Raw genomic sequence first — 25,166 nt, 5'->3', positions numbered from 1 at the left:
CCCGCCCCCGCAGCAGCAGCAGCCCCCGCAGCCGCCACAGCCCCCGCCGCCGCCCTACCCACAGGTATGTGCCGCACACATACACACAACACTACACATTTCATTTTATTTACATTTAAATATAATTCACAAAATTAAATAAATAAAATATAGAGATTTTTAAGTCTCAATTATAATAAATTGTAAAATTTAAAATAAATATTCATCATTTTTTTTATTTGTTTTTCAAACTATACGTAACTTAAAATGACATCACAAAACATCATCATTATATAACATTTAAATATATGAAATCATTACAAACATGTTGATGGTAACAATGTCGTGCATGTAGTAATTTTTCCGATATCCGTGTTATATATGGTATTAATTTTGAAGTATTGTTCAAAATTAGTTCATATGCTTTAAATGTAATGTTGACGCAAGGGAGCACATTTATAAATTAATATTCATCACCAATATTTTAACATTTATTAATTAAAGATTAAAGACCTCATTGTAAAAGATTAACATCAACTGATACCAGGAATTTATTTCTCGTTACGTCGTCTATTAAATACCGTATTTAATTGTTTATGTCATAATTATTGTCAAATCTAATATAAATGATAAATGTGATCCTATATTTCATAATTTAATTCGCTTAATTCGATCGCATCGCAGTAAAAGCAAACTGTAAAATGCGTAGCAATATCCACAGCAATATTAATTCTAATCATACATTGGCTATCAAAGAGGTGGCGGAGATCCATTACGAATGTATATACAGAAGCTAATTGTAACGAGCTCGCTTCATGTGCAAATTGAAGGACTAATATTGCATGGGTACGACATGCTGTTGCCTCGCTTTTATAAGGGTTTTTTTTAATTCCTAAACATTTTATTCTTATTTATTATTTAAAAAAAAGACATTTGTTATATTTGAGTCATATTTAAAAAAGTTGTTTCGGGTTGCGATAAATTAAAAAAAAAAGCTCTTGTATGTATCGCGCGAGGCGAGGCGAGGCGAGGCGAGTCGTAGGCGTTGTGTTGAGGAGGTCGTGCAGGCGAGTACAGGCGTGTTGTTTGCATGTCGGTGATCGGTTGTCGGCGTACAGGCGCCGTATGACGCGGAGGCGTGGGGCGACTGGCTGCATCGCCGCCCGCTGCTGCTGCAGGTCAGAACGCGACCGCCACCACCACCCGCACCCACCACACCCACCACATCCAACACATGGAACCCCCACCTAAACCCCAACCCCCTCTACCTTCCACACGTACCGCGTTTTGTTCAGATGACTTCAGTTTAAAAAAAATCAGTATTTTGTAATCTTCTTAATATGTGCTATATTTCGGGTACAAAATATCATATGTTTAGTCTTATATTCTGCGTGAATGTGGTCATTAAAATTTAGGCTCATTTACTTGTACATTTCAGAGTAAATTCTTAAAGTTATTCCATAAATCTTATTCTTTATTGTTCTATACGGAATGTTTCTTTATCTTTACGTTTACGCGGGTTTTACTTACGAATTGTTATCTTATCCAATTTCCTTTACTTTCAACATTTCTTATAGTTTCCAGTCAAAGATTTGTTATTTATGACTTCTCTCTTCCTCAAACATCCTCCCTTTTCTACACCTTAGTTCCTCGAAGCACAAGGCAATCTATTAGTAGCCTTGTCACAGCTGATCACCTGTTGTGCTTTATCTCTGCTTGTATTGTGCACGCATGCGTACTGACTAACCTTTTAAACCTTTTCAGCAACTTTCCTAATACAAAAATAACCTTTAATTAAATAGTACCAGCACTAAACATACTAACGTATGCAATCGAAGTTACCTTAATGTTCATTCAGCTTCAAATGTCAATTGCCTGTCTCATCTATGTTCTCGTGTCACGTGGTGGAGGAAAGTGTGTGTGTTTGAAAGCATTGTTTTGGAAGGAAAATGTTATTTAGCATAGTTAAGTAACAGTTGTATGTTCCGGTTACCATTCACCTTGTTGTATGCTAAATAAAATGTAAATTAAATAAAGATGAAATGTAATATTGTAAAGAAGAATTTCAATGTTTGCATCGAATAGGCTCAGTAACTATTGAACCGATTTTAAAACAACTTTCATTGTTCAGGCTATATTTATTACTAGATCTTAATCTCATCGGACGAAATCGCGGGCAACTGCTGGTGTATTAATAAAATTAAAAGTGTTAGAATTCAATAAAAATCACAATTAAAAAATTCAAAACAAATCGTCTAGTTTATTCACAATAAAAAGTTCCACAATGCATACAATGTTCAAAAGTTAGTAATTGGCACTATTTAGCTCTTATCTATTTAGCTTACTTTGCACTCTACGTTTTCGTTAATTTTCTGTTATTATTACAAATATCTTAGTAGTGCTACACTTAAATTTTTCTAATTGTGTCCTTATTTAAAACACTTTTGTCGTAATATACAATTTAAGGTATTTACATAATCATTACCAGTTATTTCATAACGGTATAAAAGTTAGTTTACAAAACACGATACAATTTTCTGACAAGATGAGATGGGTACATTGTCTAAAATAAAAAAAAATCCTATAATAAAAAATTCAACCTGTATGAACCTGCGTATCATATCATACGCGACCTAATCGTACGCAACCGGCGACAAAGTCAACGGTGGCGGGTGACGTCACTCCAAGAGCAAAGTCACCAGAGCAAAATTTAACCGTCAGAACGTAAACCAGGAGCAACCGTTGCTTCTGGAGGAGCTACTGGAGCAGGAAAAGAGGGAACAAGAACGGGAGGGCGGGGAGTGGTCAGGCGCGGGGCCGGGCGGGCCGGGCGCCACGGCGGCGGTGGGCGCGGGCGTGGGCGGAGTCAGCGGAGTGGGCGGCGTCAGCAGCGTGGCGCCTCCTCCCGCGCCGCCCACCGTCGCGCTGTTCTCCGTGCCGCCGCCGCCGGCGCCCCCCGCGCCGCCCGAGCGCCCGCTCACCGAGGCCGACCACCACGCGCGCCTGCTCTACGAGCAATGGCTCGACCAGTACAACGCCTTCGCCGTCGACCAGCTGCGTTACTACGAGACCGAGGTCCAGAAGCTGCGCAAGACCCGCAAGGTGAGCCCCGTAGCTGCTTCCGTGTTCGTGTGCTTACAGTAGTAGCGTGTTACACTCCTCCCGTGTTTCTTAACTCTTACCCGCAGGTCGTGTATCATTTGGGATGACAGTATATTTAGCACTGTGACTAACTTGGGAACTCGTAGTGCACCTCGCACTCGTGTTGTATCTCACACAACGTTTCTATAAGTGTGCTTTACTTGCAGTCGCTGAACAGCAAACAGCGTCAGTTACGGAAGTCGGGCAACGAGCTAATGCCTAACGACGCAGCCGCGCTGCAGCAGGTCTCCACGCAGCAACAGGCCTTACAGAAGCACCTCGAATCTGCGAGGAAGCAAGCCAGGCAGCACAGCACTCTTATTCAGGTTGGGATTCATTTTAATTTTCTTTTGAAAGTTAAATAATATCAACAATATAAGTTATCTTAATATCGTTTTATAATTTTAGGAATACCAAACTAAACATCGCCAACAAAATCCTCAACTGGCACAACAAACGATCGTAAACTCGCAACAGATATCGAGCAACCAGGGTGTCTTTACTCAGAATCAAAATGTGGGACAAAATTCACAGTTGCAGCAGACAACTATTAACCGTCCGATGCAGATCGGTCTACAGGGAGCGCCCTCGCAGCAGCAGCAACAGCAGCAGACGCTTATACGAACCCAACAATCCGTGTTAAATTCTGACGGGCAACCGATCTCGCAGCAAAGAATAGGTTTAGTAACCTCACCGCTAAATGCACAAGGTAGAATCCTCCAAGGCGGTCGAACACTTGTCATTGAGCAAGCTGGTGCGCCGCAGCAGCAACTAGTGAGACAACTCTCCGGCGTCCAAGAGAGGCCTCAGTCCGTCGGGGGCATGGTGCAATTCAGTCAGCAGCAGCTGTCAGGAGTTAGAGGATCGATGCCGGCGGGAAATCAAATGCCGCGGCAGCCTGGTTCGCGGCCCGCCATGTCTCCTCTGCACGTGCAGTCGCCACATTCGCAGTCTCCGCTGCATTCCTTGGCGCCGCAGTCCCCGCTGCATCACCTTACCTCACCGATGCAATCGCCGCTACATTCGCAGCAGTCACCATTGCATCATACCTCGCAGTCCCCGCTGCATCAGTCGACGCAATCTCCGCTTCACACGCAACAGTCGCCGCTTCATTCGCAACAATCTCCGATGCATGCACAGCAAACGCAAAACATGCCACAGCAGTCGCCCATGCATCCCCAGCAGTCTCCGATGCATCCACAGCAATCGCCGATTCATCAGTCGCCGCTGCACACCCAGCAGCAGTTATCGGCGCAACATTCGCCGATGCATCCACAACAGAGTCCGATGCATCCGCAGCAGAGTCCCATGCATCCGCAGCAGAGCCCGATGCACCCTCAGCAAAGTCCGATGCATCCGCAACAAAGCCCGATGCACTCGCAGCAGAGTCCAATGCACATCCAACAGTCGCCGTTACACACGCAACAATCACCAATGCAGTCATCGATGTCACCACAACATTTTCTTCAACAATTGCAAGCGCAAAGAACTAGCCCTCAATTACCAACGCCCAGCCGCAGTCCGCAGGTTTTTATATTTTATAAATAATTTTTAAAATATTATACTACTAAAAGTACATCATATTTTTGTCGTGATTTCAAGCCTATTCAACTTCCAAAGAAATTCTTATGCTCTCTTATTTTGGTTACTTTATTAATTACAGATTTATCAACAATCACAAATACAAAGCCCTGTAGCTTCGCACTCGCCTCAACTTCAAAATGTAAGTAATATTATTTCAACAAAATAAAGCAACAACTTTTTCAGTATTATTAATGTTTTATTTATTTTTAGAATGAATATGCTACGGGAAGATTTTCGAGACCCGCCCCTGGATGCTCTCCTTTGCCAACACGGTTTGCAAGACCACCCCATCATCAACAAGGTAACCATATATAAGCAAATAAAAATAGTATTTCTACACTAAACCATGACTCTTACATGTTAAATACGTTTTTCTAGGTATGAGGGTCGGGGTACCCTTTGGAAGTCGTCAACAAACATCACCGCTCGGCAGTCCGCAACCGTTGCCATCTCCAGGCAACACAGCTAACGAAATGGCCGTGAGTTCTATAAGTATTTCTAAGTGCATACAATAGTGAAAGTGAAATATGCTGCATTTTTCGTGGCTCAAGTTATGTCATCGTCCAATGCTTCACACAAGAAGAAAAATTTAAAATTAAACCACAACCATGAATTAGTGATCTGCATTACTTATAGTATTATGTATTCCAGCGCCAACAACTGCTCCAGAGGCAGCAGTACAGTCCGATGGGCGGCGCCCCGTCGTCTCCGTCGCTGTCGCGGTCGCCGCACGTGGCGCGCACGCCCACGCCCTCCGCCTCGCCCGCCGCCTCCCCGGCGCCCACGCACCAGGAGCACGGCGGCGGACATCATCATCACATGGCGCCCCACGACCAGCGGGGCGGGGGGCGCCCGCACAATGTGGCGCCCCTTCCGCCCGGATATAGATACTTCAAAATCGGTCTCTTTGGAGGCGCTCCCGTTTGGCCCAAAGATGACGATAGGCGACCACCCTCCCACTTGAATAAAGTATCGATACTCAAAAGGCGGACTCCTCCACGGCCGCGTTTCGCTGGTAAAACTGCTGCTCCGAGCGAAAGGCCGGAAGAAATCGGTGAAACTAGTGATGGACGAAAATTTGTAGTTTTTTCCACCGACGCGGTGGAATATGCAACGGCTTCCGATGATGCGGCGCGTATGAGTTTTGCTAAAGATGATAACGACGATGATGTCGAGGAATTTGTTGAACATCTGGACGATGATGACATAGTTGTCGTAGAACCCGGAGCGATATCGCCGGAGGAGCGCATCGCCACCGAGGAGGATTTTGAGGAGTTGATAGATAGCGGTAAACCCGAAGATGAAATGGACGAGGACACGTCCCATCAGGACAAGTGTTTAACTAGAACTGAAACTACTACAAAAACTGTCGCCGTAATCAGTCTCGCTACTGCGAAGCAGCCCTCGACGAGTGTTCCGCAGTATAAGATAGTCAATACGTCACAGAGCTCAGCGCTCTCCCGGCTGCCGGTGCTCAATGCCACCATTTTATCTCAACATGCTAATACAAAAATTATAAACGAATCACAAGCTACAGTTGCATCGGTTTCCATTGCTAATCAAACTATTTCTGTACCAGTTTTGAAGAATCTCGCAGTGCCTATTGCCAGTGTAACTGGTCACGCCGGTGGACCCAAACCTCAAATAAAGAAAGTCCCTCTTAATCTCACAAATCCACCACTAACTGTAAATATGTCATCTCAACCTCTTTCTAAGCCAATCAGTTCCGTAATAAGTGTTATATCTTCGAACGTACCTAAAGTATCCAATTTAAATCCTGTGATCAGTCTCGCAACTTCCAACACTGGTGCATCCAGACTACCAGTGTCGATTTTAACACAACATCAAGTAAAACAAAAAATTGTGAAAACTATTGAAAAACCGATTGCATTGTCACTCTCTAACACCAAACTATCCAGCTTATCAGTAACACATGACGTTACACTGCCAGCTAAAATATTCCAAGACGATGCAGCATCCCCCGATAGCACTGTTTCTGCTGAAAATAGTGAATCACAAAATCCTACTACTTCAGTGTCTTTGCTGAGCTTAACATCCCATGGACCTCAAAAAGATCATAAACCTTTAGCTATCATGAAAGATTCAAGCAAAGACATTGACATCGAGACAGAAATAAGCCAGCAGACTGAATTACCTCACACACTTTGTATCACTGATAGAACACCACTTATTTTGGCAAAGGCAGATATAAAGAGTCCTGATCCGATTCCAGAAAAAATTCCCGATAATATTATGGAAGGTGACGATGAAGACAAGCCCGAGGACAATTTACAGAGCAACTTATTGCTATCATACAATAATACTTTTATACAAAATCCATCAAGTGAGGTTAAACAAGATGAAAGTGTTGTTAAAACCATAAAAGCTATAGCAAACCAAACTAAAGAAATGGTTATCGACTCGAACATGCAAATAACATCTGATATGGCGCAAGAATCTGTTCAGATATCGATTCCTTCGCCAACACCGTCACAAGAGCGCTACCTTAATGATATAACTATGCGAGAACATTCCGAAGCGGTCGAAGGAAACACAAAACGTGTTGAAACCTTAGAAGATATGCTTTGTATATATGAAAACAGAACTGAGGAGGAGAAAACCTATGAAATAAAACAAACAAGCCAACAGCATAATGTGCATTTCAATGTCCCAAATCAAAATACAAACATTAATAAAACACCGACGAAACAAGACAACAAAGAAGTTCAAGAGCCATCAGTTTTATTAAAACGTGAACAAGAGAAATTGAGTCTGCAGTCAACCAGCGTGCCGCAGTTGTCGCCGTTATCACAGCCGGCAGAGTTAACTTCGAATATGGCTAATGTTTCACAACAGCTACGTACTATTATGTCTTCATTGAATACAAACTCGTCGAAATTAGAACCTCAGAGTATTTCTAGCATGAGAAAAAATAGCGATGCTACCACCCCAACACAAGTGAACTTTGAAAATTTGTTACCGTCTTCTAAGGTAGAAGTGACCACTTCACGTCCTTCTCCTATTCAAAGAATCGAGAAGCCGCAGTCATCAATTCATAGTTCAGAAAGTATGCCAATTAGTGCGGCGCAAATGGTGGGCTCGCGTGTAAACACTTTGTCGACTATAGGGCAGATAAGAAGATCTCCCACTGTGTCACCAATAAATTCCCCCATACAAAATACATTAATGAAATCCCCTGCGCAGCCCACTCTCATATCGAATCAAGCTTTCACGCAAAGTGAAGATGTTATTGTTGCTACTGTGGCATCACAAGTAATCCAAATGCCAGCTCTTTCAAAAATACATAGTAATTCGTCGGCACCAGTATCTTTGATTCATTCAAATAATACTATCACAACAAGTATAAGTGGGTTTCAAAAAGCTCAGCAGTTGCCCACAAGTATATTAGGTCACACCTTACTTCAACCCACCAGGCAGATCAATACTAGTAACATATCCTTCAGTTCTCACAATATTAGCTCCAGTCAGCCACCTGCTTTAGTAATGACGTCGAGAGCAGTAATGAGTAGTAATAAAGAACCAGCCCCGAACGTCACTGTGCGAATGCCACAAATGCAAATAAAGTCTAATCAACCTCCTGGCTCGATAAATTTTATAACATCATCAAAATTGTTACATACTCAATTAACGTCCCCATTAAAAAGATCGAAGTCTACCGATGAGCCTAAAACCGAAGTTATAGTCGGTCACATACAGCCTACAAAGAGGCACAGCGTCGAAGCCGTAACAGTTAAATCAGAACCTATGGAAACAGATGAACCAAATGCAACACCGAATACAAATGACAACGCGGCAAGTAAAAATACTGGCGTTGGAAATCAAAGAAATGACGAGTCACAAAATGTTCTTTTGAAGCAACTTTTACAGACGACGACTACAGCGGCGGCTGTGGTTCCCCAGCGGACAATGACAATACAAAGGACGGCGCCCGCTTTGGGCACAATTTCCTCTTTAGAGGCTCAGCTAGCCAGACCCTCGATACCACCTCCAACTTTAGCTTTAACACAAGAAGTAGAAATACCAAATAATTCTCCCAGACATTTGACTACGGTCAGTTCCAGTTTTAATAATCGCCCGACACAAAACTCAATTCCTACATCATCCATTTCACCAATGAGTCAGACATCGACACAGTCGTTAATGGATGTGAGAAAACAACCAATAAAAATTATGTACAAAGAAGAAACAACACCAGTCCCAGAAAGTTCGCCTACTATCAAATCGACGCCAATGTATTCGATGAATTTAGAAAATCAACAAATTAACTCGACAATCAAAAAAGAGGTGGCACCACCTCAGCAGAGTCCAGTACACAGGCCATTTACACCTATGGATGTTAAAAAAGAATTGTTGGATGAAAGTTCTCAACAATCCGCTACATCCGGTATCTCGACTGCATCCGATCAAGGAAAATTAGATCAACCAATGAAAGAAGAATACCCTGAAAGTGTGACTATGGACTCGACTTCAGAAATTAACACTCCGGAAACCGCCACCGAAGCAAAAAAACGTAAGCGACGAGAATATCAGCAAAAGAAGCGCAAACAAATGCAAATGAATATGAAAGCCGCCGCCGAAAGTAACTTAAGCTCAGTTAACGCTAAGAAAAGACCGCGTAAAGGTTCCAGATACGAGGAAGACTATGACACGTTCATAGACAATTTAATGACTCAATTACGACTTTTACCGCCTATGCAAATTCAAGAACCTACGCTTGGAGTTAATTATTCAGTTTGTCCATTGTTTGGTTCCGGTGATTTAACTAAACTAAAAAGTAAAGATTATGACATTTTAAAAGGTGATCTCACCGGGGAGTTTGGTAATGCTAAAATACCAAACGTCGCAGATTATTATAATACAAAACCATTTGGCGATGAAGAACCGATACCAGAAAAACAAGCGACTTCTACTCAGCGAGGTTTCTATGACCAAGAATTCCCACCGATAATATTCGACGAAGATCCCGAAGATAAGAAACTAGACTTTATTTGCAAAGAAAGAGATACAGACACACCTGATAGCATCATCAGCTGCTCAAGCCCAGAAGGATTTGAGATCGAGCCCTCAGACCGATTCCCGGGACTAAGGTTCATCGACGACGAGGATGATGAGGACGATAGCGATACACCGTCAGGAAAAATATCTCCAATAATACCTCTGATTGCTCCCATACCGATACGTATGAAGCCGTTGTCTTTGTTTCAAGTCAAAGACGAAGATGAATGTCAAAAATCAATTAAAAGCGTCGACACCAATTCACCGCTTAAAACTAAAATTGATGATTCTCCGGGAAGCACAGAAAGTAATGAAAATGTTACTGTCACGCTTACACTCACCTCGGGAGCGGCTGAAGATATTCTCGGCGTATTGAAAGAGCTCGCCGGTATTCTTCACATACCGCCTCCTACGTCATACCAAATAATTGAAAGGACGGCGACGCCGCCTTCTCATAAACTGGGATTATATAGATCAAAAGGAAAAGACGGCAAAGAAGGAACACCAATAGACATTCAAAGTATATTAAACGGAGCAGCGAAATTCTGTCGGCACTGTGACGTTGTTATATTGGATTCTGTCGTCCGCGCAAAGGCCTCCGAATTCCCTCTACTTTCGGCTAACAAAGGGAACGCGGAGGAAATTCTTTGCGACAGTGATTCTGAACTTTATTTTTGTAGTACCCAATGCTACGAGAGATTCGCTTGGCGACCTACCAACATTATTCTCGATGGCAAGTCGAAAGTTGCCATTAAAGATGACAATAAGTCTGAAATCGAAAACAACTTGTCAAAGGACAGGGACGACTTCGACACGGCATCGACTGAGAGCATGGAAACGGATGATTTAGACATAAAACCCGACATAAAAGATGAAAAGATGGATTTGTCATTTATCGATTCATTAGATAATGATGAGCTAATGAAGGAAGTTGGTGACGACGTGAGCGCTCTAGACGAAGATCTGAAGAGCGTAGAGCAAGACGATAAAAGTAATCAAAGCGTGGAAAGAGAGAAATATAGGGGCATCCGCTATAAGGCTTGGTCGCCGGGCTGCATTGGACCACCGGTTAAATACAAACGTCCCACAGACAGGGAACTAACGGAACTGGTGTTTAGAACGGGCGTGGCGATAATGCCGGTGACGAACGAGGACACCCGTAAATGCGAGCTGTGCGGCATCCAGGGTGACGGGGTGGGCGACGGCGTGTCGCGGCTACTCAACTGTGACGTGGACCGCTGGGTGCACCTCAACTGCGCGCTGTGGTCGGCCGGCGTGTACGAGACTGTGAGCGGCGCACTCATGAACGTGGACGGTGCGCTGGCGGCCGGCATGAGCGCCACCTGCGCCGCGTGCCGCCGCCTCGGCGCCACCGTACGCTGCTTCAAGGTGCGCTGCGGCAGTGTCTACCATCTCGGCTGCGCCGTCAAGGAAAACTGCGTCTTCTACAAGAATAAAACGGCCTTCTGCGCCTCACACGCTCCTAAGGTAAATACCCTACGTACACAATTTTATTGATATTGAAGAATTGTGTGGACTAAAAAACTAAAAAACAATCTTATACCGACAATGTTTAATATGTTTTGTTTGTGCATTGCCGAGCAGAACGAGAAAGATAACGAGCTGACGACGTTGAGCGTGCAGCGCCGCGTATACGTGTCGCGCGACGAGCAGCGGCAGGTTGCATCGGTGATGTTGCACTCGGACGCCAATCATCTCATACGTGTCGGCGGCCTCATCTTCCTCAGCCCTGGGCACCTGCTGCCGCACCAACTGCCCGCCTTCCACACGCCCAACTACATATACCCCATCGGATACAAGATCGTTAGTTGTTTAAATAGTTTTGGGTGCTAGTAAACTACAATTTTCCTGCAAAAACAAACAATCTTTTTCATTTAAGGTAATCAATACTATCTAACACATCATTGCTTATCTATTTCCACTTGATTCGTAGGTACGGTTCTACTGGTCGATGTCCCGCGCCAACAGCCGCTGCCGGTACCTTTGCTGGATCTCCGAGGAGGAGGGGCGGCCGCGCTTCCACGTGCGCGCGCAGGACGAGTCGCGCCGGGAGATGTGCGCTGCCACACCTCGTGCTGCCTGGGCTGCTGTTAGTACACTGATGTCTCCTTACATAACAACGACAAACACACACACACACACATATGCTATACTCCTTATATATAGATGTAGTACCAATGTTGCCACAACTTATAAATTTATTTGAATATTAGGTATTAGACGCAGTGGCGGCGCTGCGAGAGAACCGCGACGAGGAGGGCGTATTGAAGCTGTGGCCCAACTACGTGACCGGGGAGGATCTGTTCGGCCTCACCGAGCCCGCCGTTGTGCGCGTGCTCGAGAGTCTGCCCGGTCAGTTACTAATATGTTAACAATCCCCTTTTTTGTCTTCCTATACATATTACAAAAACTGCAGACTTCTAACATGTTGCGACAAATATTTCAATTGTGATTCAAGAAAGGTTTACTTGGTGGAAAATGGTAGTAGAAGTTATAGGTATGGTGTGACAAGATTGTATGTATTTATGGTTTGTGCTATTTACATATTTAAAAAGAAAAAAAATGAAATCTACAATTCAGAACAATTTTTAGGATAATGAATTTAAAGGTGTCATAATCTAGTTTTTAGTGACGACCATAATTAGGTACATTATTAATAAAGAATATTTCAATTTACGTAGGCAAAAACTGATGAGATGAAAGCAAGTGCAACATAACATCACCTTATTATCGACCTGCTATTGTTCAAACGGTCAACTTCGCGCCGCCTCGACAATCCTGACTGAGCAAAAAGTATAAGAATATATCAACTTTATCTTTGCAAGTTATTGACGGCATACACTGCTCTATACGAATAAACAAGACACTATTATTACTATGTTAGTATATTGCAAACAATGCGACTACGAATTTCAAGTTTCAAAAACCATGTGTATCTACAAAATCAAAAATTATGTTCGTTTATTGATAGTGTATTTGACAATAATTGTTGTTAATCCCCAATGTCGTCCAGGTACAAAGAAAACAAGACTAATGTGTGTGTGTTCCAGGTATCGAAACACTATCAGACTACCGGTTCAAGTTCGGGCGCAGCGCGCTGCTGGAGGGCGGGCTGGCGGTGAACCCCTCGGGGTGTGCGCGGTGCGAGGCGCGCGGCCGCTGCACGTGGCGGCGCGCCGGCCCGTCCCGCGCGCCCCGCCCACACGCCCCGCCCGCCACGCCCCCGCCCGACAGCCCCGCCTGCCCCTACACCAAGCAGTTCGTGCACACCAAGAGCTCGCAGTACAAGAAGATGAAGCTCGAGTGGCGCAACAACGTATACCTCGCCAGGTTAGTCCACACATGTCCACTTCTCTAAATAACCATCTCATAATCGTGCAGATGATTTCGTTTTGAACTTTGTTTGATAAAGTACGTGTGTACACAAAAATATTTTTTAAGACTCAAATCACATGATATATTTTTTAAGCTACTGTTTTTGCAGGTCTAAAATCCAGGGTTTGGGTCTGTACGCCGCTCGGGACTTGGAGAAGCACACTATGGTCATCGAATATATCGGAGAGATTATCCGATCAGAGTTGTCTGAAATACGCGAAAAGAAATACGAGGCCAAGGTAACTATCGTTATGATGACCTGTTTGTTTTTAAATTTTTATATGTGTGTTTTAAATTATTATAGCATTCTATCCATCTTACTTCCTCCTGACAAAAATTTAAATAGATAATTTTTAATCAATATTTCAAGTTTAATGTTGTATGTATGTGCATACTTTGTGTATATAGAACCGCGGCATCTACATGTTCCGACTGGACGAGCGGCGCGTGGTGGACGCGACGCTGAGTGGTGGACTGGCGCGTTACATCAACCACTCGTGTCAGCCCAACTGTGTCGCCGAGACAGTCGAGCTCGACAGGCATCTGCGCATCATCATCTTTGCCAAGCGACGCATCGCGCGCGGAGAGGAGGTAAACAACTGATTTGTCACTAAACCTACAATACTTGAGATATCTAATGGCTCTTCTGGGAAAAAGGGGCTAAATGAATCTTCTGGGGGTTTCGTATTAAGGATTGTAAGTCCTTTCATTCCCTGCAATTTTGCCATTTGCACAATTGAAGAATACGTACAACTCTCATTATGTGTATATATATAAATATTATTTGTTTGCACAGCTCGCGTACGACTACAAGTTTGACATTGAAGATGACGCGCACAAGATAATGTGCATGTGTGGCGCCCCCAATTGCCGCAAGTGGATGAACTAGTGCCCCCAACTGCGGCAAGCGGAGAAACTTGTGCCCCTACACCCAATGACCGTCATCCCACACGTCGCAGTCGACACAGTGAGCAGTCACCCCTTCTACCCCTAGTTAAGGCTATGAATTTAGTTTTATGTACCAAAGTGAGTTTACACCGTGTTATAGAGCTATATATAAAACATATGTAATGGATTCAAGCTGACATGTGATGTAACGTTATCAATAAGACAATATCTACAGAGTTTTACACATATTTTGGTTTGTAATTTTGTAACTCAATTTAGAATGATATGAAAATGAAACATTTTGTACATAGTGAGTTGTAAGTGATGTATAAATCATTGTTGTTACATTTTTGATGTGAACCTGTTTCTTTCGAATGTACGTAGAATTTATAATTTCTTAATTATAATATTTCATGCAATCTATAATAGATATATTTTCGAAAACATTTAATTTTTATTGACATTTTTTGAAGTTCATTATTGAATTATTTATTATAGTAGAGATTTAAGTAATTTTCTTTTGAATTAAGCAACTTATATGTAATTAGTTATAGGTAAGAGATGTATTTTTTATTCGATCGTTTGGAAGGTAATGGATAATCTCAATGGAGGGTATGTTGGTTGTCGGTCGATTAGGTTAAGTTAGCAAATAGAAGAGTGCATTTAGTTTGCGTGTTAGAGCAGCGGGAGAGTTGCGTAGGAGTTAGGTGATGCCACATTGTGCCTGACCCGTTTTGTACGTCTATATTACATAGGTTAATGATACTGCGGAACACCACACGTCGCCTTAGTCCACATATTGTATATCGATAAAGTTTCACTGCACATCATATCTATAAAGTCAATAAAACAAATTAAATTAAATTAAAAACAAAATTGTGATCAATCAATAACTAATTCATATATTTATAATACAAAAAAAATGTAGTAAAATTGTTTCGTTTGTTGTAATTAAATAAATGTTTTTTTTTACTTAATATTCAATGAATACATTTTATTATATTATTTTGATGTGCAGTTAAATATTATCCAAATGTATTTAAGCTATTGTATACAAGCTTTACCTTTGCGGGCGCGCACGAATTCACGGCGGATATCGGAGTACTCTTACTGGGCGTTTTCACTGCACACACATGTGCATATTGTGACACCACATGTTTAGTACAGACGACAGTGCAGTGGAAACGCACAGTAACTGTATATTAAATTGTACATACATATATGTATAGGTTTGAACAGGGTTTAGGCCATATTAGTTTTCAATATCGTCGGCCATTTGGTCAATGCAACACTGCGCGCCGACCGCTGTCGAATATTACCTATTTCTAAGTTCCTAGATATTTTAGTATGCAGTTTGCGATGGACGACACAAAACATATGGTTTAATATTAAATTTTATGAATACAATCATTTTACAATTTTGATGCATTAAAATATTAAGTTTTAATGGAGATTATTCTAAATATAAAATTAATATTTGTGAAATGCGTAACTCTTGATATTTTCAGTTTATTAAATTGAGAAGAAAAACATACGTAGTTAATATTTTTTCGGTTTACATTTAATTTCATATTAAAAAGTAATAAGCGTCCTCGCAAACATTTCCCACACACGACGGTGACTTGGTTGCTAAGCGCCGACATGCATAGTTTGAATAAGCCGTTAGAATTCGTGCGTGTAATGTAGTTAGTATAATTTTTATAATAACGTTTGTAGGATGTAGAGTGACCCGTGACTTAGGAAGGGCTAAGGGCTACTCTTCGAGCTTAGATGGTGTGAACAGTAGGCGTAATAGAAATAAAAACATACGTACTCTTTTTCGTTTGTAGAACAGTATTTTTCAACTTTAAAGCAATATTCAATGTTTTCTAAAGTTTTTTTTATTACTTTTTATGAAACAAACGTTTTTGAAATACGTTCTTTGTAAGTAACTTTAACTAATTTCGTTTCATTTTAGTACAAAAGTACTAAGTCACAACTAATTTAAGATGAATTAGTGATTTTTCACCATTGAGTAAAAAATACTGTTGTAAAGTATTTGATTGAAAAAAAATGTAGTTAAACTTTATACAGCGTAGACATCGTAAAATCATGTAATTCTTATTTAGTTTTTTTTTTATATTAAGAATCTAACAGGAATTGAAAAAAGGTTAATTTTACTTGTGGGTTGGGTGTGTATGCGGAAATGCAGTTATCGTTAAAGAGTGACATGAAATATAATTGATTTACATATTGTAATCGAATATCCTTTATATTTCTGTAAATTGTAATAAATTGAAATCTCTTCATCATATCATTTCTTTATACGAATTTTATAACAAATTAAACAAATATAAAATATTACATCTACTGTTTGTGTCTTTGTCGGGCGTAGTTTGAAAGTGGCCATCGGTTTCGATAGAATACAGGTGTTCGGATTCACGTGTAAAGTTTAAATTATTTTAGAGCAAGAAAACGGCGGCCTTCCGTTACCTCGGCATATCCGGACATCCTGTATATCATGCAATCTAATTTTAAGTGTTAAAATGTGCAATATCATATCTCGATTTCATATTGTAAATAAATGTAAAAGATCGATACGACATCAAGAATCGTGTTTAAGTTTTATATAAACAAAATAAAATGTTTTTATGAATGATATTGCATCGCTTCACCATCAAATTATTTATTTAAAGCATTCCCATATTTTTTTACATTAATCAACATTGTTTTTTTTTATTTGAGAAGTTTGTGTATTTGTAAAATTATGTATTTCTTAAGAAATATTCTATACTAAATATTTTTATCACATTATTTTCCTGTCATTAAACTTTTAATTAGATATAATTTTTTGTCTTTAATTTATACCTATTAAATATCATTTGAGGGCGGTGATTTGCGCTAAATGGAGGTCCGTGGTTATAGGTATATAGGTTGTGAATCGTGTCATCGTCATCAACTCACTACATGTCCCCGCTGAGGAGCTCGGAGCCTACCTTAAGTTAGAGGTTACAAGGCCATGGTTAAGTTTATTTATTTAAAATTGCATAGCAGTTAGTTGACTTCATTTGGTTTGCATTTGTGTAATAAGTTATAAATAAAACACGCTATCGTTTTGTATAAATTTTTATTACAAACTTTATTTTTTTTACTTAACTGCAAATAATATAATCGAAGAACATCCTAAATAAAGCTGGAGGGCCAACGTATGTTGAACTCAACAGTGCGGTAGAAATGGCTTGTCGCAACAATTGTCTTCCAATATACAACATTATACTAACGTATTCAAACAATTCGATATGCGCCATTTTATTTTGAATTCATTAAACTATTACATTACAAATAAACGTGTTATTACAACTTTGCTGATATTTTCACGATTAAAAACATTTCTCCAACAGCTTGCCCGATTTGAGGAAGGTGACATTCGTTAAGCATTCTTCCCTTTGCCGTGTGTTTCTGAGTTGAAAATTCCGTTTAAAACATATTTTTATCTTTGTCAAAGATAATGACAGGGATTGACGATGTTTTATACAGAGATTTTAGTCTCGGAAACCAACAATGAGTGTCACAGGTACAGAGTCAAGGAAATCGATTTTATGATTTGATTAATTAAACTAAAAAATGCTAGAATGAAGGAAGTACTCAATAACTTTATATTGTTGACAAATTGACGAGCCATTTCCTTTTAGAAATGTATAATGTACTTGCTGACAATAAAACAAACAATTGAAAATTTTTATAAAAATATACCAGATGTCGCTTTTACAATTATACAATAGAATGAGCTATATGATGGGTCAAATATTATTTCTCAATAAAGTTGGAATGAAATAAATAAGAACTGCAAATAATATTTATAAAATAATATGTCTTCTTGTATATGTTTACACAATGCACTTATATCTTGGCCGAACTGACTTCTTTGTAATGTCAATAAATATTTGAAACTAACAGACAAAGTCAGCTTTGGAGACAGAAATTCTTTTTATAACGGCCATGGAGTTGCACCTTTACCTTGATTGCAAACAAAAATTAAAAATTCATAATATTAATGAAGGAATAACATTCCTTTTATTTGTGGAGTTGCGTAACCCAATGGGTTATAGTTCTAAATGAGGTTCCCAATTTCTTGATATTCATAATAAAACTAATCTTTACAACATGATAACAAGTATCTTTTTATGGATTGACATTTAATATTTTGCATTTTATCTTTCTTTACAATAAATGTAATAAATGTGTGTCCCAAAGGTCTAATTTAGTCCTCTTTCCCTTACCACCCTTTTTCTTATAAGGAAAGGATGAGAAGTGGAAGTGGACTTTCCGGATGAGAGGATGCATGGTAAGGAAAAATATTTTCATTCTGTGCATCCTTTCCTCCGAAGCATATGCAATTGCGTATGTCTATGGGCAACAGGTCACTTCGCTATTTCAGCGATTTCAGGTGGCCGCTCGCTCGTTTGCCACCTTGTAATATAAAAAGAAGTATTGGTTTAAGTTGTAATTTAATATTGTATCGGAACCTCAAATTAACCATTAGCTTAAACTATTCGCAGTGGATGTTGTTAAACTGCTTTTATACGTCGCTATCTAGTAATGCTCAGGTCTCAACAAGCTCCATTTTATGACATTTGTACTGTTCCTAAGTACATAACAAAACTAGATATATAAGTATTCTATGTAAACAAATGTTTATTACATAAGTACAAATACTTTACAAACAACGCTTAGAATAGACGTGGCAATTACAATTATTGTCTCTTCTGCCTAATTTTGACGGCTTTATGAGATGTCAATTTGCGTGATATTTTGTACTTTGAATTTCAAAACACTTAGAATGGTATTCCACGGCCGAATAAAGAACAAGCATATTACATATTTATTTATATTTTAGAACAACATGACTTATGATTTATGCTTGAAAAATTATTGTAGATATGTGGCAGCTGAATACTAACATATATAGGGGAGCCTCTTAAGACAACGCATTACTAGTAAGCGAACGCTAGGCTGCTTACAAACGGGCGCGTTCGCTACCATTTCTTAAACGTAGCCGATCCTTAACATGCTAGTAAAAGAAATATAACAAAATATTACGTTTTTACTTAAATAAACTGTGTCATACATAGATGGAATATTTTACAAGACATTGTAAATATCTTCAGATTTATGTATAGTTAAATTAGAAGGACTTTCAAAGCAAAATTTAAAATACGAAGACGGCTACGTCGGGAGTTGAATGATAAAAAGCATACGATTATAAGCGAGCCGCGTGTTGTGTGTGCGGGCTGTGTTCAGTCGATGTACTGCGCGAGCCAGCGGAAGCCCTCGCCGTAGCCCTGCCGCTTCAGCACCGAGCACATGAACAGCTCCAACGGCCGCCCCGGCAGCTCCGACCGCGATACCTTGCCCTGCAACACATCATTTATGATTCAAATACCCATAATCTCTGATCTCCTGGCCAGTGGAATAGATCAAGCATAAAGCAGCATGTATGTATGTACCTTGCCGGTGGTCTGTTGGTAAAGGTTGAAGAATTGTCTAAGTTCGTCTTCGCTGGCTGCGCCTGGTTTGTCGATCTTGTTGCCGAGGATTAGGACGGGGCAGTTGCTGAGTGTGTCGTCAGTGAGCAGAGAATCAAGCTCAGTCTTCGACTCGGGAAGGCGTGCGCGGTCGCACGCGTCCACCAGGAACACGATGGCGTCCACCGCCGGGAAGTAGTCGCGCCACACGCGGCGCGCCTGTTGATGCCCGCCCAAGTCAAATGTCGTAAACCGCATGCTGCCTATCGACAGCTCCTCCGATGCTGAACACACAACACATATATTAGTCACTTTCAAATACTCAGCCTGATTTTTGAGACTGTAAAGAAGTAGCATTAGTGGGAAATATTACATAAATAAATTGCTCATCTATGTAATTTTCTAGAAAAATAGATACCATGATATTAAAATTATATTTATTACAAAACTACTTCTGTAGTTGTATATTTTAATACATAATAATTATGATTACAAGCAATGTTATGTAAATGTGCAAAAGATTTATATCCTTTTTTATTAATTTTACAATTTTCATCATAAATTTCTTGTCTTCATAATTTATATGGCACTTCAACAATAATGACAGGCAACATAAATTGGAAAGTCAATGCCTGCATTTCCAATAAATAATAAAGAGTTTATATGACAAGTATATCTGTTTATACTTAGCTTTTATAAAAATAATAATTTGTACATCTTGTATGCCTTGAGTGAGTAAAAATATAATGTTAATTTATCTTAGTAATCTCTTTACCACATAAAACTTTTTATCCAAAATGTAACTTCTTACATTAAGTATTAGGATACAACTCTAAATGTTTGATGCAACTACAATTTTTTAATTCTTCATTACATACTTCTTAAATTAGTGGTGTTTTATTTATCATTTACTCACTGGGATGAAGTGTGGGCACATGCTGTGCCAATCTGTCATCCTTCAGCATGTGCAGGAGTGTTGTTTTACCCGCATTGTCTAGACCCAGGAACAGTAATTTGCCTGATTTCTTCCACAATCCTGTTCAACAAATAGAAATGCCATTAAATCTACTAATTTGTTAATTATAAATAACATTTATCTAATTTAATATTTTCAAACCAATTAGGTAATGTGCTTAAAGAATCCAAGCATAGATTAAATTAAATGAACAATAACTAATTTCACTAAATGCAAAGTATTTTCAAAAGAAAAATAAGTATAATAGTTTTAAATGCCTTTAAAATTGTTGTAAAAAGAAAGCAGATTCTCAATTTGACTGTATATTTTTGTAACAATCACAAAAGAAACATCTAAAACACTTGTAAATCTAAATTTCTTCCTTCTGTAATGTTCCTAATAACAATTAGATAATTTTGCAAAAAACTATTCTTATCAAAGCATATAAATTAAACATAATCTGTTGTATTAAGGTCAAAGTTTTTTCATTTGAATTTCAATGAAGTGATGATATGTGTAGAAATTGAAATTAAAATGATGTAATATACTTCTTTATAACTTATGGGACAAAAACATTTTTAAACTTAGTATATATTGGTTAAATCTCTGAAAGTAGAGAAAATGTAGACATTTCTGCTCATAACACAACTTACCCAAAAATCCTAGGACACCAGTGAACCAATCCAAGATAAACATTTTTAATCTGGAATTAGGAAATAGTATTAATTTCAGCACATCTCTTCAACTTTTCCACAAAGACTGAATAAAAAGTGATGACTTGCAAATATGCATGTTATCTGCTGCGTAGTTTAATTTGGCATCACTGTAACACGATGATAAATCATTGAAGAAGGCACACAAGTTCAAGTTTCTTCAAGGTGCTGTGGAAATATTCTTTTGTGAATTGAGTAATATGACAGGACGTCATTTGCGTTGTCGAAATTGAACCAAATATTACACAAAAACAAATGAAATACTCACTTATTAAAATTGAACTAGAATTACTAACAATAAAGGAAATTATCACAATAATTCGCACGTTTTTTATCACGTTTCGTCGTTAAAATTGACGATTTTTACTATGAAGAGCTAAACTATGCGAAGAAATATCAATCTGTTGGCAATGAATGACGTACGCTACTTCCGGAAGTTGTCACATTGATATGGTTGCCACCTTTCAAAATTTTATAATATAAAATTAGAAATAATATCATGTACTCCCTAATTAATGTAGAAGAATAAATTTAAATAGTAGACTTTGATGTTCGCTACTTTCCAATAAAATTCCAACAGAAATTTTATTCTAGGCACTTATCTGTTGGTATTCATTATGTAAAGTACAACACACCACAACTTGTGTGGTGATTTAATATTTCAATTCGAGATTAAAGGGGATTCAAAAACTATACAAGAACAACGTATAGAAGGATCTAAAGAAGTAAACTAACAAAATAAAAGAATCATTCACATGTTTTTGAGTACTAATTTCTTTTTGTACTCTATGTTTAAACCTTTTTATTACTTAAATTTTTCTTAATGGCAAACTTAATTTGACATTTAACACTATTATTGTAATGCTGGAAACACTGGCATCCGGGAGTCTTTTTAGTGTTTGACAGCTTTTAAAGCTAAAGGTATTTTCAAGTTTTCGTTTAAATATGTTAAGAATTAAGTGATTTTAAACAGGAATAAGAAGTCTGATTTATAGACCAGTATTATATTATTATATATACAATGTTTCATAGGAAATAGTGCAATGATTACTGAGATTATTTGAGGTTGTAAATCGGTGCTGCAAAGTGTTGTCATTTTCAGGATAAGCCATGGCTCCAAGGAAAAACAAAGTTGCTAAAGAGGAGGTCCAGGTTACTCTGGGACCGCAGCATTTGGTGGGTGAAACCGTGTTCGGCGTAGCTCATATTTTCGCATCATTCAACGACACATTCGTCCATGTCACTGACTTGTCTGGTCGGGAAACTATTGCCAGAGTCACAGGTGGTATGAAAGTAAAAGCTGATCGTGATGAAGCTTCACCGTACGCCGCTATGTTGGCTGCACAGGTTTGTACAAATAATTATTTTGATATTACTTTGCGTGATCTATAACCTCTTTTGCACATTGTTTATTATTGAAATTGACTATCGTAGGAGTTACTCTGCTCTCTACTTAATTATTTAGGAAATCTTGTTTATTTTACTTAACTAAACACGATATAGTTATCGAAGAACTAAACCTAATGTTCAAAATTTTGCAAGCAAATGACACTTTGTTTCGAAGTTTACAAGTAGAATACTCGTTCTATTCCTTAATATAGAGATAATCGAATGCAATAATCATGAATAAGTTTTTAATGACAGCATATACATAATTGACTAGCTTTATATGTTTTATTTATTTTGCTAGTTGTAATGAGCAACCTAATATATTAATAAAGTTTTGGTGGGACTCTAAAATAATGTTAATACAATTGTGAATTTAAGACACATGTAAAATGTGTGAACACTATTTGTCTTTTTTTTTTCAAGTAATGATAGAGGGATTTAATATTGTCTTTTCTTACTTATACAAGAGATTGACTGTGGGGATTAATTATATTTTTCAGATGATAAATAAAAAAACTTAATGAAATTTGTTTTGTCACATTTATGTGCATTCAATGACAATAATTACTTATAAAATGGCTCACTACTTAGTCATATTATAAATTAATCTATTAAAATGTTTCTAATTAACTTTTATATAATTTCTAGGATGTTGCTGAAAAATGCAAAACCCTTGGAATCACAGCTTTGCACATCAAGCTTCGTGCGACAGGTGGAAACAAGACAAAGACCCCAGGGCCTGGTGCACAGTCAGCTCTGAGAGCGTTAGCCCGCTCCAGCATGAAGATTGGCCGCATTGAGGATGTTACACCAGTGCCGTCAGACTCTACGCGCAGGAAGGGTGGTCGTAGAGGACGCAGGCTGTAATTTTTTAGTTTAAGGCAACTGTGGACTACAATAAATTTGTTTACAGTTTTTAAGTATTTTATTTTTTGTGATGAGAGAGCTTTGGAGCAATCTCCAGATAATGCCTAAATTCTGTGAGTATATTGTAAACCACACACAAGATACCACTTCGAATGGGTTACTGTATCTAAGATAATTAGAATCAATTGCCATCAAAATCGTATTTAATTTAAATCCAGACACTAAATTGCACTTTTATGACAATAAATAAAACAATAATATTGTGAAACATTGGATTGTTATTTTTATATTTTATTAATGACAGATTCAATACCGATAAACAAATTGTTAACTACTAAATACTATGTCCCCACAATGACAAAAACTGTTCCAACTAAAATTTGTAGTACATAACTTTTAAAACAATATTAAATTGTTTTGTCTACATCTAACATTATTGCACATGTTTGTGTTGACGTTATTAAAACATCTATAGAAAATTAATATAAATTAATCTATCATAAAAATCTGATCTACCGAAATTGGAGTGATTGCTTTGATATATATTTATACTGAGAATTTTTACCAAAACATCGCATCACGTTTTGGTAGTAGAAAGTTAGTCGATAAATAATATTGAAACTTTAGATTCTATATTACAGGGGTGGCCAAACAGTGGATCGCGATTAGTCCAGTATATGATAGTAAGGCAAAACAAATGGTCAGACACAATACCCACACTAATATAAATAGGTATTGATTAAGAATAATTAATTAATAAAAAATACTACACAATTGTGTACTGAATCTTTTCATTTAAGATTCTACGAAGTTTGTAATTGTTAGATCGCCAAAAGTTCCGTCAATAAACTAAAAATCTAATAAAGTTGACCACCCCTGTTATATTAAGTTTTATCTATAAATATTTTTACATACAGGTAAAGATTTTGTGACCTAAAATTTGTAAGCGCTCCTTATGACAATAATGTCAAGATAATTTGATGAGATCAATAGATAGATATCAAACATTGCTCCTTGAGCGCACTAGCCTATTCCTCTAGGTACACTACAATTTACAACATTTATAATTAATTATAATATTTCTTTACAAACCTAAAAGCTGTTACATAAAATTTTTAAATAAACATCTCCAAATTACCTTGTTTGTGATAAATGATACATTTTCATATAATTAATATTCAGATTCCTAAAAGATAAACTAATACGATCTAAATTATCGGCATTATATTGATATACATATAAGTCACTATGCACTAATATTAGTAAGAAGCGTTTTATATAATACTATCTACATGAATCACAAAAATATATTAATTTTTTTTTTAAATATGGCAAGTATCGAAAAACCACGAAGTTTTAACCCCTAACGTCGTGAAAGTATAAAAATAAACTAATTTAACATAATTCAAAATACAAATAGTAAACAACACGTCTTTTGCAAAGAGAAAAACCAATTAGCTGCCTTAAGCATAAAAACAGTCTCAATATGTCAAAGTTTTTTTTGTAAGATTCATTAAATGTAAACGTTTTTTATTTTCTTTACATTACATACATTATTATAAGCGTTTTAATATGAAATTACCAAACACATGGTGTATCGCGCGCAGACAACATTCTTTTCAATATATTTTTACAAGTGAACAACATTTACTTAACGTACTCTACAAGTCTGTCTCCATTTGTTTAACTCGCGATACTCACAAACCTTCTTGTGAAACTATTCGCATGGGTCGG

The 25,166-nt window shown here is 38.3% G+C and overlaps 4 protein-coding genes across 4 annotated transcripts in view; 2 read left to right on the top strand and 2 right to left on the bottom strand.

Moving 5' to 3' along the window:
• The window catches only part of LOC106115553 (histone-lysine N-methyltransferase 2C), a 32,242-nt gene extending 17,835 nt beyond the window's left edge, over positions 1-14,407 (top strand). Inside the window, exons 40-55 of the mRNA XM_013308983.1 lie at positions 14-64; positions 1,098-1,157; positions 2,701-3,081; positions 3,288-3,446; positions 3,529-4,647; positions 4,784-4,843; positions 4,915-5,005; positions 5,083-5,183; positions 5,356-11,208; positions 11,326-11,544; positions 11,675-11,830; positions 11,955-12,093; positions 12,792-13,071; positions 13,226-13,355; positions 13,525-13,707; positions 13,913-14,407. Coding sequence (XP_013164437.1) covers positions 14-64; positions 1,098-1,157; positions 2,701-3,081; positions 3,288-3,446; positions 3,529-4,647; positions 4,784-4,843; positions 4,915-5,005; positions 5,083-5,183; positions 5,356-11,208; positions 11,326-11,544; positions 11,675-11,830; positions 11,955-12,093; positions 12,792-13,071; positions 13,226-13,355; positions 13,525-13,707; positions 13,913-14,005 — 9,075 coding nt within the window. The 3' untranslated portion in view covers positions 14,006-14,407. The remainder of the gene's footprint in view (positions 1-13; positions 65-1,097; positions 1,158-2,700; positions 3,082-3,287; positions 3,447-3,528; positions 4,648-4,783; positions 4,844-4,914; positions 5,006-5,082; positions 5,184-5,355; positions 11,209-11,325; positions 11,545-11,674; positions 11,831-11,954; positions 12,094-12,791; positions 13,072-13,225; positions 13,356-13,524; positions 13,708-13,912) is intronic.
• A 3,505-nt stretch (positions 14,408-17,912) lies between these two features.
• Sar1 (Secretion-associated Ras-related 1) lies at positions 17,913-21,604 on the bottom strand. The gene is made up of 5 exons (XM_013309617.1): positions 21,445-21,604; positions 21,117-21,166; positions 20,425-20,544; positions 19,491-19,792; positions 17,913-19,397 (listed from the first exon to the last, which is right to left on the bottom strand). Exons 2-5 carry the CDS (start codon positions 21,157-21,159, stop codon positions 19,281-19,283), a joined length of 582 nt encoding a protein of 193 aa, XP_013165071.1. The 5' UTR covers positions 21,160-21,166; positions 21,445-21,604; the 3' UTR covers positions 17,913-19,280.
• Positions 21,605-22,049: 445 nt separating this feature from the next.
• Positions 22,050-23,480, top strand: RpS14 (ribosomal protein S14). The gene is made up of 3 exons (NM_001312413.1): positions 22,050-22,097; positions 22,279-22,523; positions 23,214-23,480. The coding sequence occupies exons 2-3, from the start codon at positions 22,287-22,289 to the stop codon at positions 23,430-23,432; spliced, it is 456 nt and encodes a 151-aa protein (NP_001299342.1). The 5' UTR covers positions 22,050-22,097; positions 22,279-22,286; the 3' UTR covers positions 23,433-23,480.
• A 1,123-nt stretch (positions 23,481-24,603) lies between these two features.
• LOC106115552 (cytosolic carboxypeptidase-like protein 5) overlaps positions 24,604-25,166 on the bottom strand; it is a 10,829-nt gene continuing 10,266 nt past the window's right edge. Inside the window, exon 21 of the mRNA XM_013308982.1 lies at positions 24,604-24,618. Within this exon, the coding sequence (XP_013164436.1) occupies positions 24,604-24,618 (15 nt within the window). The remainder of the gene's footprint in view (positions 24,619-25,166) is intronic.

Source organism: Papilio xuthus, unplaced genomic scaffold (assembly GCF_000836235.2).
Source record: "Papilio xuthus unplaced genomic scaffold, Pxut_1.1 DF827777.1, whole genome shotgun sequence".
Taxonomy (NCBI): domain Eukaryota; kingdom Metazoa; phylum Arthropoda; class Insecta; order Lepidoptera; family Papilionidae; genus Papilio; species Papilio xuthus.
This window is presented reverse-complemented; position numbering and strand designations above follow the sequence as displayed.